Source organism: Asparagus officinalis, chromosome 4 (assembly GCF_001876935.1).
Source record: "Asparagus officinalis chromosome 4, Aspof.V1, whole genome shotgun sequence".
Lineage (NCBI taxonomy): Eukaryota > Viridiplantae > Streptophyta > Magnoliopsida > Asparagales > Asparagaceae > Asparagus > Asparagus officinalis.
Window position 1 is genome coordinate 121,641,619 of NC_033797.1, and position 15,725 is coordinate 121,657,343.

Sequence of the window (15,725 nt, forward strand, 5' to 3'; positions counted from 1 at the left end):
CAAATTTGGTGGTCGGAAGTGAGGTGGCCACTTTTCATCCACTCATTCAATGGGTGAGTAAACAAGTGGGGCCCATTTTTAGCGGGGAACATTTTCAAGTGGACACTTTTAAATGTGTGGATGAGAACGAGTTGCCTCACTACCAAGCACCGAATGTATGTTTGGTACAAACCATACTTATTTCTCAAATTTGGTGGTCGGAAGTGAGGTGGCCACTTTTCATCCACTCATTCAATGGGTGAGTAAACAAGTGGGGCCCATTTTTAGCGGGGAACATTTTCAAGTGGACACTTTTAAATGTGTGGATGAGAACGAGTTGCCTCACTACCAAGCACCGAATGTATGTTTGGTACAAACCATACTTATTTCTCTCGTATATATATATCTGTGTGTGTGCATATCTGCGCGCGCGTGCACATGCGTGCATGTGCGTGTGTGCGTGTATGCGTACGCATGCATGTGCGTGTGTATGCGTATATATATATATATAGAGAGAGAGAGAGAGAGAGAATTGTAAAGCATACAGAAGTTCCCATTTCCTTCCTCCTTCAAGTTCGTGTCAACGGGTAGTTGTGTGGTGATATGCATAGGCTTCTAGCCATATCAACGATGTGGTTGTCCTCCTGGTGTTTGATAAAGATGGATGTGACAATCCTACATAAATGATCCTTATCGGTCATCCTAAACTTGTTTACAATTATAAGTCGCATGCTAGGGTTTTTTCTCTCCGTTATGCATTGTTTGTGTAGTAGATCACCTTATTGCATATGTGTAGTCATCCGGATCAATAACCAAGAAGCTGAACTTCCGAAATATTTGGGGATCAAGATTAGTACTTCACATTTCATGGCCCTTTTCGAAAGGATGCCAAATGAATTGTACCTTTGAAGCTTTCAATCTCTTATTTCACACGTCAGAAACACTTGGTTACAATTCTGAATGCTCTAAGGAGATAGCCCCAAACATAACTGCATTGATATAAATAATCCTCTTGTGCTGTATGCATCCTCTTGTCACTTCCTAGAACAGCCACTATGTATAATTTTGAATAAAGGACTTGAAACAGCGAGATAGGAAGGCAGTCACAAAAGAGAATCAGGTTGACAGGTATCCTGATTGCTTATGTGACAAGAAAACAACATAAGAAAAGCTTGAAAAAAATAATGTGGTGAGAAAGAAAGGGAGGAACAACAAAAAGATGGAGAATGGTAGAAAAGGAACAAATCGAAGAACAAAAACAAAAGCAAGCAAGTGAAGCGAAGAATGGAAAGAGGGTCTTAACAGAAAGAGGAGTTATACAAGCATATGCAGTAGGTCAAGAACATATAAAAAGTACTAAAAGTTGCATGGCAGTCAATAATTTAGCAAACCAAGCAGGGCTCTGATAAAGATGTTTCACGGTTAACATTAAGCTTTAATAAGGTGACCTAATCTATAACATTATATTAGGATTAGAGTTAATAGTGTGATAGTTCTTCTTGTCCATCCAACGGCTATCAAGATGAATCCACAATATTGGCTTGCGTTCTCAAATTTGATCAATGAGTCAAAGGCTACCTTATCTATTCACTTGCTAATTTCACTATGAAAAAGAATTTATTCACTTGCACAAACAAGAATAGTTGTCCTCAGATAAGGATTGGGTTGTGGGGTTTTATGTTTCCAGGGAGAACAGATGTTAAAGATTTTTATCTATCTAGCTCAAGTTGATGAGTTCTGCAGGTGACAAGAGAGTTCAGGGTTCCAAAGAGTGGGGTAAAAAAGAAACAGATCTGTGCCATTTACGCCCATTTCATGGTGACGGTGCAAGGTTTGAGTTTCAGAAAGAAGAAAAACGAGGGGAACTCCACCATTTTAGGATCAAGGTTAGGTGTAAGTTGGATCCTGGGACATCAAAGTGAAGACCTGTCTTTAACCAAGCATTTTTATCTAGCCAAAGATTGTTAGCTCTGAGAGACTTAGGGAATGAAAATCATACAGAGAAATCGAATTCATAACTCACTATATTGCTTAGATGAAGATTCAGTCTCCTCATGTGCCCCAATATCAGGTTCTTTAGATTTATAGCTGGATGAGATTGACGTGCTATACTTGTGGACATCAACGCTATTAAAAGAACCAGCAATGTAACTTCCACATGAAATAATAGACTGCTCATTTCCAGCCTCCTGTGCATTCAGATTGGGTAGAACAGGCCTTCCCATGGAACAAATGAATTTCTGTTCTGAGACAGCTTTTTTTGCTGCATTAGTCAGAAATGGCTTCCGTATTTCGAAAGACAGGCTATCTTGGATTAATGCAACCTTACAGGGTATATGATCCAGATAGAACTTCAAATCCTTCCTTAAGTGCCTGTTAGAATAATTAAAAAATTAACTTTAATTATAACTGACAAAAAAGAAATAAGGAAAAGAAAAATTAGAATAGTGTTTATTGTGATAATGAATAGATTCTTTGATTTCCGGTCCATTCTGGCTTTTATCTCAACTCTAAATGCTGCCAGAAGAAAACTCTTGGATTCCCACTTTGATCTCTAATATCAATATTTATTGTTCTAGTAGATATCTTTAACACACCCCACTGACAATTTTAAGGCTATATATGTTACATTCCACTATGGTTGAGTAACACTGCCAACACACACAAACACGCACGCACGCACACACCCACACCCACAAGCACGCACGCACGCACACGCCCGTCCGCACGTCCGCAGGCGCGCGCGCGCACATTCGCGTGGATCCGGGGCCGCCCTAGGAGGACGTATGATGATTCGGCATCAATGAAGTAACATGTTACGTCAGACTTGAGTTCGCCGATCTGTAATTTGAACTTTATCTTTACTAACGGATTACTATTGTCAACGTTAAAGCCAAAGATCTTATGTCTGTGTGATAGAGTCGTCCCAATAGTATTTGAAGGAATTGTAGCATCCTCCTTATGATGATACTGATAGTAAACATAGGGTCAACTTGCATACGCTCTTAACTTCGATGAACCCAAGTACCCTGTGGAGTAAAGTGGCCTTGTATGCTTGAGGGACGGCATGAGCATCTCTCTTTCAGAAAATGTTACCATAGGAATGTCCCTCTCTACTCGGTGGCAACGTGTATACCAGTGGTCCTCTGTCTTTTCCTCTCACGGTTGAGTCTGAGTGAGGTAAGCTGTCAGGTCACTTAGAGCCTCCTATAATGCTGCTTTAACCTCCAGGGTTGAAGCAATTCCCAAAGTAAAACTCTTGTCAGAATGTTCGCAAATTGTGTTAGGATGTCGAATAGGCGTGATCACCTAGATCTATCTTGTTGCTACTTGCCCTTGGAACCACACGAAATGGTATCGCCATTGGGTTGGTTGTTAGGTCGACGGGAAGGGCTTGCTGTCCCTCTTGATCGATCAGGTTATATTGCGGGTAAAACAATCTACCACTCCTGAGTCCTTCCTTGGCATTCTGAGCCGTGATAGCTATTGCATCTCCACTTCTTGGAGTGCCTCGGCCATTGCTTCTTCTTTAGACGCGACAACTGCTACAACAACCTCCTCCTTTTGATCGGTGAGTTTGGGTACTAGCCCCTCATCGTGACTATAGAGGACTGTTACGATATTGCATATTTTCCCTTGGCTTTTGATCTTTTCAATGTAGTTTGGCAAAGGTCTATTGCTTGTCCCTCACAAGGTCAACGTGCACCCACATGAATTCTCCTTTAGAGAGTCACAAGGGTTAATCCCTTAGTCTGCTGACCGTGACGATCGTAATTGACAATTTTCAACTCTGCTTTTAGGATTAGTATTACCCCGTCTGCAGCATTCACGCTTGGTAAATCCCCAAATTGGACTGAGGTCATGTTTGTCAAAATTTGCTTCTAATCTTCTCTTAATTTCAACGATCCAACTTCATGTAAGGTTTGAATCTTTTCTTTCAACAAGATGCAGTCTTTCGAATGGTATCCTACAAAGCGGTGAAAGACGCGATAGTTTAGGTTGTTGGTGTGCCCTACTTCTTTTGGCCTCTTATGTCTCCCGAGCTTGATGAATCCTCTCTTGATTAGGTTTTATCCACTTCTGGGATTGCTTATTGCTTGTAGACATAAACTCTATTGAGGTCTGGCTTGAATTGATTTTATCATTGTGAGGAACCTATCCATTGATACTGCCTAAGTGGAGGTACTCAGTTGTAGCTTGGGTTGGCATTAGGAAGGTATTTATTGTTCACATTCCAGTTGCCAATTTGATATTGTTCAGCCATCTTGGTAGTTATAGCTGAGGTCGCGGTGCATCGATAGTCATCACTACCATAGCCTTCAAATCTTGATTAGCTCTTTTCAAGTTTTGGATTCGACGACCCCGAATTGCTTAAGAATGTGATCCGATAAGCCGTTGCGACAAGCCTCAATGAAGAACTTATTGGACATTGCGCCCTTCAACTTGAGGCCGAGTTGGTGGAATCTCTCAATGAAGAACTTATTGTAAAACCCCGTAATTTTTGATATATTATGATAAATATCATTTCTTTGATGATTAAGTATGCTAGAAATTGATTTTAGATCGATTAAATACATATAAGTGTGTATATAAGTGTGTATATAAGAGTACAGGAACGAATCATGCACAAAACCATGCATGTCAATCTGTGATCTGTTCGGTCGACCGGCCTAGGCCGATCGGTCGACCGATGATACCCGACCGGTCAATCGATGCCTTATGGTGGGTCGACCGACGGGCTTCCAAATCTCCAGTGTTCCGTTTTCGGGTCAATTTTGTTCGACTTCGAGCTCAGTTGTATACCTGAGTATATATACTCGTTTTAAGCCTCTTTTGATCATCTTTCACGTGATATATCAGCAGCCACCTTCTCTCTCAAACCCTAACCCTAGATTGTGAGTTTCTGGGAGTTTTCTCGAGGCATTTGTCGAGAGGAAGACAGAATTCGCGATCTTAGTGAAGGAGGATCTTGCACGCACGTCTGTTTAGGAGTTTCAGCACAGCGTTTGAGGGCATCTTCCTCCCAATGTTTTAAATGTCGGATATCGGGTTTATGTCGGACGACTGAAATCCATGTCGGATAGCGAAAATCGGGGATATATAGGGGGACATGAACTAAATATCGGATTGCCATATCGGATGATGAGCATATGTATAATATCATGTCTTAAATGTAATCTAAGCATTTCTAAATTCAATATAAGCATACTTTATAAATTCTAGAGGCAGTGCCGACGAAGGATGGATTCTGACGTCGCAGGGAGGCAGTGTTGGGGCTATTTTTCTTCTTCTTCTTCTTCAGCTCAGGGTCATTCGAATGAGTCATCGACCACCCTCTTCCCTTTATCCCGACGACGGGATACTCTGCCATCCTCTGGTTCGGTTGGGGTTCGGATTTCGGGACGCAACAGGAGATGGACGACGGGGGGCCGAGATGGAGGTAGGGGAAGGACGTCGTCGTTCACGAAATGAGTGATGGATTTCCAAGTCCGTTGCAGTCCTAATTTTTCTCTTTTCTTTCTATCGGGTTCATAAGAAACCCTTAACATGAGAACGGGTCAAACAGGTTTGGGTTTTTATCACTAAACCCAAACCCGATAAAAAAATAGATCTAAAAAAAAGGATCATATCGGTCGACTTTTCAAAGCTAAAAAATCGGCTGATATAACACCGATATTTTCGATTTGGCCCTGAAAACTGACATACGAGTTAAAAACACCATGTCGTGTCGCTCAAGCCCTCAAACTGACATGTCGGCCGACGTGTCCGACATGTCGGCCGACATTTAAAACCTTGCTTCCTCCAAACCTTTCCTTATAGTAACTCATGATTTAATGTGTTTAATTGATTAATCTATTGCTTAAAGTTTAATCTGATGTGATAAAACCTAGTTTTATGATGTTAAATCTTAAACCAATGAAAATATATGTAATTTAAATCTCTTCTTGATAAGAATAGTTGATCATGATCATTAGGGTTGTCTTTTAATTTGTTAATTTCGTTTTAATTTGCTTCGAAACCCTAATTAACCAATTTAAATGATAATTTTGTTAACTAAAATGTTTAAACCCTAAGTATGTGATGTCCTGGTGATGTGATTCTTGTTTAAGCTAATCTATAACTGTGTAATGATTAGAATTAATCATGTTTATTAATCATGTTATTAAAAATATGTTGTTAATTGAGAATTTTGTTAATTGGAATGTTAAACCCTAACTGTTTAATTTCAAGAGATGTAACCATGTTTAATTTAACCATTGTTGAGTAATCATGAAAGTTAAATCTTGTTTAACCTTGCATGCTAACAAATTTATGTTGTTGAGAAAGTTTCAATACACAAAACCTGATAATAAAACCGATTGCATCGCCAAGGTTTTTAAACCCTTTCTGGCCGGTCGACCAATAAGGATCAATCGGTCGACCGATAAGGATCAATCGGTCGACCGATGAGGTCTTACAATGCATTTTGTGCACGTTTGCCGCCGGTCGATCGATGCTTTATAGCGGTCGACCGATGCCTTGTTTTGCTCATGATGATTTTCTCTTGTGTGCTTAATCGTGAACGCGGGGTTCGAGCCGTACGACGACACACGTGCAACCATAGATGTACATGAATTGAGTCATAACACATATACGGATATCCCAAAGAGGATTATTATAGGTGTTATTTTGATCATGTTTGAGTTAACAATTAATTATAATGCGTATGCATGTATGGATATCGTTGATGAGCACAGCTCGATATTACTTGGGATAGTGCGTCGATATGTCGTTAGTACGGGCCATTGAGCCGTGATTTTAGGATACCTGATTTGGTAATCCATCTCGCACGGTGATGCGATGAGGCTAGAAAGCCGTACTTCTAAGATACCTAGTGTGGTAGTCCGTCCCGCACGATGATGCGATGAGACTAATGAGCCGTGTACATATTTAGGATGCCTGATTCTGTAGTCCGTTCCGCATGATAATGCGATGAGTTATAAAACCTTACGAGATATTATTTGTGATATATCTAATAGTCTGAGTCTTTGGTGGAAGCCATTTATGAATATGATTCATCGTTGAGTTATATTGTGACCAGATTACATCGCATTTAGGAGTTACAAGAGATTTAGTTCTTGTATCCACATCATCTACCTAAGGGTAGCACGAATTATATGGTCGATATTTATGATATTGCGGCAACTTTACTTTTTTGTTTTGCTTTCCTTTATCTTTTATTCATAGTTTGAAATTGATATTTAACGATTCATAATTTAAGACATATGGTATATACATGAGGATTTTCTTGTTTGGATTATTTCGCTCGACATACTACGTCTCGTGTTGTGGGTTTCTAGATATTAATCCTATTTAGATATAGGATAAATAATTTAGATAGACTATGCACAATAGATAGAACCTCTATTACATTTAACAGCCTTTCCCCTGAGGGCGGATGGAGATGATCTTGCTGAAGCGCTCTGACGCTGTTGTATTTCTTTTTGTTTTTCCTTCTTTTCAGGCAGCTGATCAGAGTTCCGAAGAGCCGCAGGTTGATGGATTTATAACATAGTCGCCGTCATTTATTTGTAGTAGTTGGCGCTCCAACGTAGTTTAATGTTTACTTTCAGACATTTAGAGTTTTGTTTCATTTTGTAAAGGTTGTGTTTTAGTACTATTATCAGTTGACTCTTATGTATTGAGATATTTTACTTTTATTTTAGACATCAGTTGTATTTCATTTTACTCAGATTGGGACATGATCATATTTATTGGATATTTTTTTCTATGTCATGTTCATTGCATCTATTTCTCTTATTTTGTTTGTTTTGTACCTACACTTGTTATTGATTCCACTAGAGAGATATTACTGTGATGGTGAAATATGTTGTTGCACAGTATGGGTGCATGACAAGTTTGACATCTCTGGGTTCACATTGGACTGCAGTCATGTATGAAAACATGGACGTCACAGTTGATATCAGAACTCTAGTTCCAGCATCCTTAGGATCATCCTATGTCGAGTCGTGAAGCTAGAATAGAGTTTTCTAAGATTCATGTATATAGTCCGCTAGGTTTTCCTAGAATGAGTGAGGACTTTATACGTATAACACTAAAATTTTGGAATTTTTTTTATATGACTATCTTACTTTTATTATAAAGTATTTGCATGAATGACATGTAACATGTATTTCTTATTACTATGTGTTATATGTGTTTTTGCCTGAGGTCTCATTTACTATGCCTTATAAACTCACTTCCTGAAAATTTATAGATGGTCGGACGTGGACGGAGAGGATCCCGTACTCAGAGAGTTAGGCAGGCTGAGCTAGAGAGTGAGTTGCAATAGGCTCCATCCGAACCGCAACAGGCCCCACCTGAGTCGCAGCAGGCTCCGCAGTATCTGATTGACCTCATGACAACTATTGCAGTCAGGCTAGCAGCGCTCAAGGAGCAATTGGCGAACCAGATTCCACCAGTTGCATCACCACCAATTGCCGATAGAGCCAAGAAGCAGGAGACTTGGCTCCGTCTAGTTCAAAGATACCAGAAGACGAGAGCACCAGAATTTCAGGGATCATCAGACTCACTTGTAGCCCACAAGTGAAAAGAAGATGTGAAAAATATTCTTGACCTACTTGATGTGAACTTTGTCCAGAGGCAGCAGTTTGTAGCTTTCAGTCTTAAAGGTGATGCTGGCGGATGCTTGATGTGAACTTTGTCCAGAGGCAGCAGTTTGTAGCTTTCAGTCTTAAAGGTGATGCTGGATGCTGGCGGATGGTATAGGCTTCAATTCACCTCAGAGCAGCGAATGATGCTTACTTGGAAGGACTTCATCTACTTTTTTGACAAGCAGTACATCTCTTCCGCGACAAGGGACGTGAAGAGTTAGACCTATCCAGATTGGAGCAGTGGGACATGTCTGTAGCTGACTACGAGGACAGATTCATGAGCTTGCTTTGATTCACGGGCATGTGGCAGATAGGAGAGCGTCAAGCTCAGATATTTTTGATGGGGCTTCATCCAAACCTTCGCCGCTACCTTGTTTCTAAATGATTTCGTTCAATACGAGAGGTAGCTGACGCCACTATTTCGCAGGAGACAGAGACTGCGACCTTTCAGAAGAATAAGGAACCTCTAAAACAGGACAGCATGGTGACAAAGGCAAGGGCAATAGATCTTTTGCAAGACCCGAAGGACTCCAGCAGCGAGACAAGGATTCGCAACATCAGCAGCAATGACCATATAAGAAGGGGTCACAGCAGGATTCAAGAGCGCCTCCGCAGCGCAAGATTTAGGATGCTCGTTATAACCAGCAGCAGAGGATTGAGGCGTCGCCGACCGTTCCGAGGATTAAGAGGCTAGCAGGTCAGGTCCACGCCATCCAGGAGATATCTCAGGGACAGATAGTCTCATATGTTCCACCGTCTGCAGCACAGCAGTATTTAGCCATCAGCAGGGTTTATACAGTCGTACCACGTGATCATAGTATGAGCGGAGTTATAGTGGAAGGTACGTTCCTCGTGAACTCCTTTCCAGCTCGGATCTTGTTCAATTCAGGAGCTTCGCATTCCTTTATTTCTCATACCTTCATGGATACGTTTCAGCTAATTGCACATCCCCTAGATGTACCATTATCAGCCTCTACTCCTTTAGACGAGGTGTCCCTTTTAGAGAGTATCTGTAGGAGATGTGTCATTGGTTTAGATGAGTCTGAGTTTATCATCGATCTGATTGTTTCGCGAATGTTCGAGTTCGACGTCATTCTTGGTAAAGATTGGTTATCGTCCTACCACGTCAATATCGCTGTTTTGCTAAGACAATCAGTTTGCGAGCGTCCAATGAGACCGAGTTGATTGTAGTAACCTCACAAGGTAACCAGTTTGCGGAATCATTCCCAACATACATCAAGGAGGTGATGTTGCGGGATCAGAGTGCTGATTTGTATGAGACTAGAATCGTCTTAGAATATCAGGATGTCTTTGAGGACATATCAGGATTACCTCCTGTGAGAGAGGTTGAGTTATGCATCGCGTTACAACCAAGCATAACACCGATATCCCAAGCATCCTATCATATGGCACCTGCTGAGATGAGGGAGCTACAATTCAGTTGGATGAGCTTTTATCTTAGGATTTTATTCGCCGGAGTCATTCTCTGTGGAGAGCATCGATCCTCTTCGTGAAAAAGGACGTTAGTATGCGTTTATATATAGATTATCGTGAGTTGAATAAGGCCACCATCCGGAATAGATATCCACTACCGAGAATTGATGATTTATTCGACCAGTTGTAGGAAGCGTAGTATTTCTCAAAGATTGATCTTCGTTCTGGCTATATTATCAGTTATGAATTCGGGAGATGGATATTCTCAAAACCGTCTTTCTGACTCAATATGGGTTCTTTGAGTTTCTTGTCATTCCATTTGGGCTAACCAATGCACCCGCGATATTCATGTATTTGATGAACCGGGTTTTTCGTCTATATTTGGACCAGTTCATGATCGTATTCATCGACGACATCATTATCTATTCGAGATCGGAGGCATAGCACGAGCAGCATCTTCGATTTGTATTACAGATTTTGTGGGAGTACCAGTTGTACGCTAAGTTTAGCAAGTTTGAGTTTTGGCTATCCGAGATCAGATTTTTAGGACACGTCATCAGTAAAGAGGGCATTACAGTGAATCCAGCAAATGTTAAGGCAGTACTTGATTGGGAGCCGCCGAAGACCGTTACAAAGATTCATAGCTTTTTGGGTCTTACAGGCTATTACAGGAAGTTCATTCACGACTTCTCGAAGATCGCTACGCCACTGACACGCCTTACGAAGAATGGTATACAATTTGTTTGGAGGCTAGAGTGTCAAGAAGCCTTTGAGACTCTGAATGCTAAGTTGACTACACTGCCAGTGTTGATTATCCCGTAGTGATAAGACATTTATAGTCTACACGGATGCATCATTATCGGGTCTAAGAGGTGTTTTGATGCAGACCCAAAAAGTAGTGGCTTATATTTCACGACAATTGAGGACTCATGAGCAAAACTATCCCACATATGATTTGGAGTTAGCAGCAGTAGTCTTCACACTGAAGATGTGAAGACATTACCTTTATGAAGTACAGTTTGAGCTGTTCACGGACTACAAAGTCTGAAGTATATCTTCACATGTATTATCGATTTCCAGGGTAGTTGGGAGAATCACATTCCTTTAATTGAGTTTGCTCATAACAACAGTTATCAAGCGACTATAGGTATAGCACCGTATGAGGTGTTATACGGGAGACCTTGTAGATCTCCGATTTGTTGGGCAAAACCGGAGGACAACTTGTTACTTGGGTCGAAACTCGTAAGACAGACTACAGAGAAGGTAGCACTAATTCGGGAGCGTATTCTTGTAGCGCTGAGTCGGCAGAAGAGTTACGCAGATCAGAGGCGACGACTGCTAGAGTTCCAGGTGACTTGGTTTTCTTCAAACAAGTCTTGTATGCGGGTCCCTGGTGATACTCTGGGAATTCATCCGAGTCCTCATCTCGATGCTTACCTTTGGAATAGCTGGCTCACCGCTATTGGTCTGTTATATAAACATGGATGAACCTTGGCTCATCTTCATTAATGATTTTAGCTACAAGATCACCTTCTCTTGGGTTTGGTCTGTGTGACAGCCCCAGAAAACTATTCAAAAACTAATGTTCTTGGAACTGAGTATCCATCGGCTGTGGTGCATGAGACTCCATCAAACTCTTAGTATGGGAGCAAATGGTGCAGCATTAGACATGTCTGATGGTTATGACATAGAATGGGTAGCGTTGGAGAAAAACATTCTGTGTGTCCTTGACGATCGGAGGCTGATTGGTAACTTCCAACTGGCTAACAGGAGAATGAGGACATTTCGTTCTCAGATAGCCCTGAAGATTGGCAATTGATTCTAGACCTACCAACCCCTACGAGGTGGGCGATCTTCTTATTCCTAGCCCTAACCGCGAGCGAACTTTGATTTCAAACGAAATTTGGGTCACTGTGGTTGTTCATTTATTCTAGCCCTCTGACGGGCCCTTCTCTCGCACGTCGTGAAATTACCATGTCATTCTTCATCTTGAAATGTGGACGGGAATGTTTGTACTAATTGCATGTCTCCCTGAGATTGTGAGGCCTCTGTTGTGCCGGTTTTGACGGCTATCTAAGCAGAACTTGCTCTTGGCTTAAGCTAACAATCCGCAGCGATTGATGTTGTGTTCTAGCTGAGTTTGATGTCAGTGGGACCGTTAGAGTCCGTGGATACCAACTTTTGCTTCAAGCACCGAGATGGGGAGTGTGCGATTCTGTCGTATTTAGAGGCCAAGTCCTCAGCCCTTCGAGAGGATTTCCACTTAGCCATAAACAGAGACTTGGTAGTCTCCACATCGGTGGGATCCTCGACCACAGCTGGGTGTGAGCGTTCTATTAGCACCACAAAGATTTTTCGCGCTAGTTTAACGCTTCCCTGAGTGCTTTAAGTAAGCCTAGTAAGCGGCGTAGTCAATCTCAATAGTGATGGTTTTGATGGTTGTCCCAAGTGGTCTGTTATCATACTACGACACGACTTTCTCCTTAGAAGAGCAACCACTCCCCAACAAAGTCGTTATTTGTTTTCGATCAAAAGATTCACAAAAATTCGAGACAATAAAATATTCGTTCTTGGAAAAACAACAAAAATATTGCATTGTCTTTAGTTACAATTTTAATTTTGGGAAGCTGTGTCGAAAGACACTAGACGTCGGATCCGCTGACCATAAGATAACATGATATTGTTCTTTGAACCACCACGTGAGATTGAAATAAGCCGCTTTAAGGGTCCTTGAGATGAAAAATGAACCAACCTAGCGGAAGACATACTCAATTGTTAAAAGATCAACCCTCGCAACAGCAATTTATCGCATCTGGAATGAGCGCAAGAGAAGATTGCATGGTGAAATTGAGGGAACCACTGACACGGTTGTTAAATGCACTAAGCAGCTTGTGTTAACAAATGCTTTTGGCTCACATATACGACTATACCTAACAGATACAAGTATTGGATTGGTAGATGAATAATTCTGTATGAAAGCGTATATTGGGAAAATGTACTAAAAATATTCAATTAGTAATGGAATATTTCAGTTACCAAAAAAAGACTTGGTTATTTCTTCTTACTAATCGATCTGAGATGTTTGATGTTTTTTCACACATTTTACTAAAAAACACATACTCAATTTGAAATAAAGATCAAGTTTTTTCAGTTTGATAATCCAAAAGAATACTTAAGCCGTGATTTTCAAATTCTCTTTAATAAGAAATTATTCATCAGTCTTCATGTGGACATACACCTCAACAAAATGGCATTGTTGCATGTAAAAAACACCATCTCTTACTTGTTAAATCTATTCTCATTATGATGTCTCATTAATTAGATTCCTACACTGGTGCTAGACAATAAGACTACTTTTTCTCTCATATTTCCTACCAAAGAACCATTTTCTCTTATAGTGTTATAGTTCACCTTCACCATAGGATAAATCAGTTGTACGACGAAAGGTCCGAAAGTGAGAACTCAGCATGCACCTTTGACAGTACGATATATGCATTTTATGCAAAAACTCGATCTTTATAAGTACAAACAAATCCTCGTGCTATTAAGTGTGCCTTCTTGGTTATTCTCGATCATTGAAAGGATATTTATGTCATTCTCCCACATATAATAGAGATTTAAAATCAACTAATGTCATATTTTTTTGAAAATCGGTCATTATTTAAAAATATCCCTACACCTCAACCTCCATTTACATCTATTCTTACTGCAGCGATAGAAACTCTAGAATTTCCAAGTGATAAGTCACATAGGCAGATTTGGAAAAAGAAAAGGTAAGTCTCAACTCGAAAAAGTCAAGAGGAGTCTATTATTATCACACCATCACAATCAACTTATGAGTTTGCTCCATTCACTTGTGAGCCATTAGCATCTTATCTAGCAGTATTAATCCCTTTGATGATCCTCCTATTGCACTCATAAAGGAAAAGGACATTGGCCCAAATTCCATGTTTCCCTTCATGTTTCTACTCATGGTCTGAATCTATCTTTTCATGCATTTATATCATCTTTAGATTCTGTTTCTATACCTAACGTTGTTCTAGAAGCACTTACACATTCTAGTTGACGGGCTGCTGTGGAAGATAAGCAAAAGGCTCTTCAGCAAACTAGCACTTGGACAATGGTGAAGCGTCCTATATGCCATAAGATAGTACGATGTCGTTGTGTCTTTATTGTGAAGCATAATCCTGAGGGGCTAGTCGAGCATTTGAAGGCCCTTCTTGTAGCCAAGGGTTTTATTCAAAATTATTGAATAGACTATTAAAAGACCTTCTCACCTATTTAGAAGCTTACATCAATTTAGCCATTAGTCCCTTTGGCATCTCACCAATTTTGACCTCCTCGGTAGTTAGATGTCAAAATGCTTTTCTTCATGGCAACATTAAAGAGAATGTCTATATGTAATCACCTCCCAATGCATGTTGTTTGAATAAGTCTCCTTACTGTCTTAAGCAATCTCATCATGCCTACTTTGATAAGTTCAGTAAGATTATCTACTCACATGGATTCAAGCGTAATATGGCTATCACTCACTATTTACACATCATAGTTCTCATAGTGTAGTTATTCTATTGGTGTATACGGATGATATTATTATCACAGGGAGTGACTCACAGGGCATTGACAGTGTTAAAAAACACTTGACTTCTCGGTTCAAACAAAGGATTTGGATCCTCTTCATTATTTCCTTGGGATATAAATTGCGCAATCTAAGGATGATATTTACCTCTCCCATCAGTCATGTGTTAGATTTACTTTTGAGATAGGTTTACTTGGCTATTGTCCCAATGACACCTACAAATCCAAATTTACAATTCTCAACATGCACCCCCATGTTGATGATTGGTTAGGAAAATTATTTACTTAACAATACCTCAACCTGGCATAACATATGTAGTTAGTTAAGCCAGTCAATTTATGTAGGCACTGACCACAATTCACAAGGAGGATGTTCTTCACATCTTAAAGTATCTTAAGAAGTCTCCAAGTCAAAGGCTTTTGTTTTGTCCAAGTTGCTCTCTCTTTTTAGGGATTCTCTGGTGTTAATTGGTCTCGCTTAGTAAGTGACTGTCATTCTACCACCGATTTTGAATGGTAAACTTACATCTTGGAAAAGCAAAAAACGGTTTATAGTTGCTCATTCAAGTGCTGCAAAGTATCGCTCTATTGTGCACCTAGTATCAGAGATTTTATGACTTCGATCTCTTCTATAAGATTTGGGATTTCCTGTCTCTTCAACTACTTCGCATTGCGATAATCAAGAAGCAATTCACATCATTCACATCTCTAAAAATCAAGTATTTTATGCCCTAACAGAACACATTTAGGTTGACTGTTACGTTGTACATTATGAGGATCGCGAGAAGGTGGCACTGTTTTCTCATGTTCCCTTTAGTTCTCAGCTGGCCTATATTTTTATGAAAGTATTACCGCCAAAATCATTCAACTCTTTACGCTAGACTTTGCTAATCTATATGCTCCAACTTGAGAGGGGAGTACTAGGGATGTGTTAAGAATATTCTCATCTCTCAAGTATCTCTATGATTATGGAGATACATGTTACGTATGGATGATTGACGAAACAATATGGCAATAGACAACTGATATGTAATTGATGAATTGAGGATTATCAAGAACACAATTATATTATATTGTATA

At 40.2% G+C, this 15,725-nt stretch overlaps 1 protein-coding gene across 1 annotated transcript in view; it reads right to left on the bottom strand.

The window, feature by feature from the left end:
• The window catches only part of LOC109838058 (probable serine/threonine-protein kinase PBL16), a 29,763-nt gene that overhangs the window by 6,303 nt on the left and 7,735 nt on the right, over positions 1-15,725 (bottom strand). Inside the window, exon 4 of the mRNA XM_020406512.1 lies at positions 2,003-2,352. Coding sequence (XP_020262101.1) covers positions 2,003-2,352 — 350 coding nt within the window. The remainder of the gene's footprint in view (positions 1-2,002; positions 2,353-15,725) is intronic.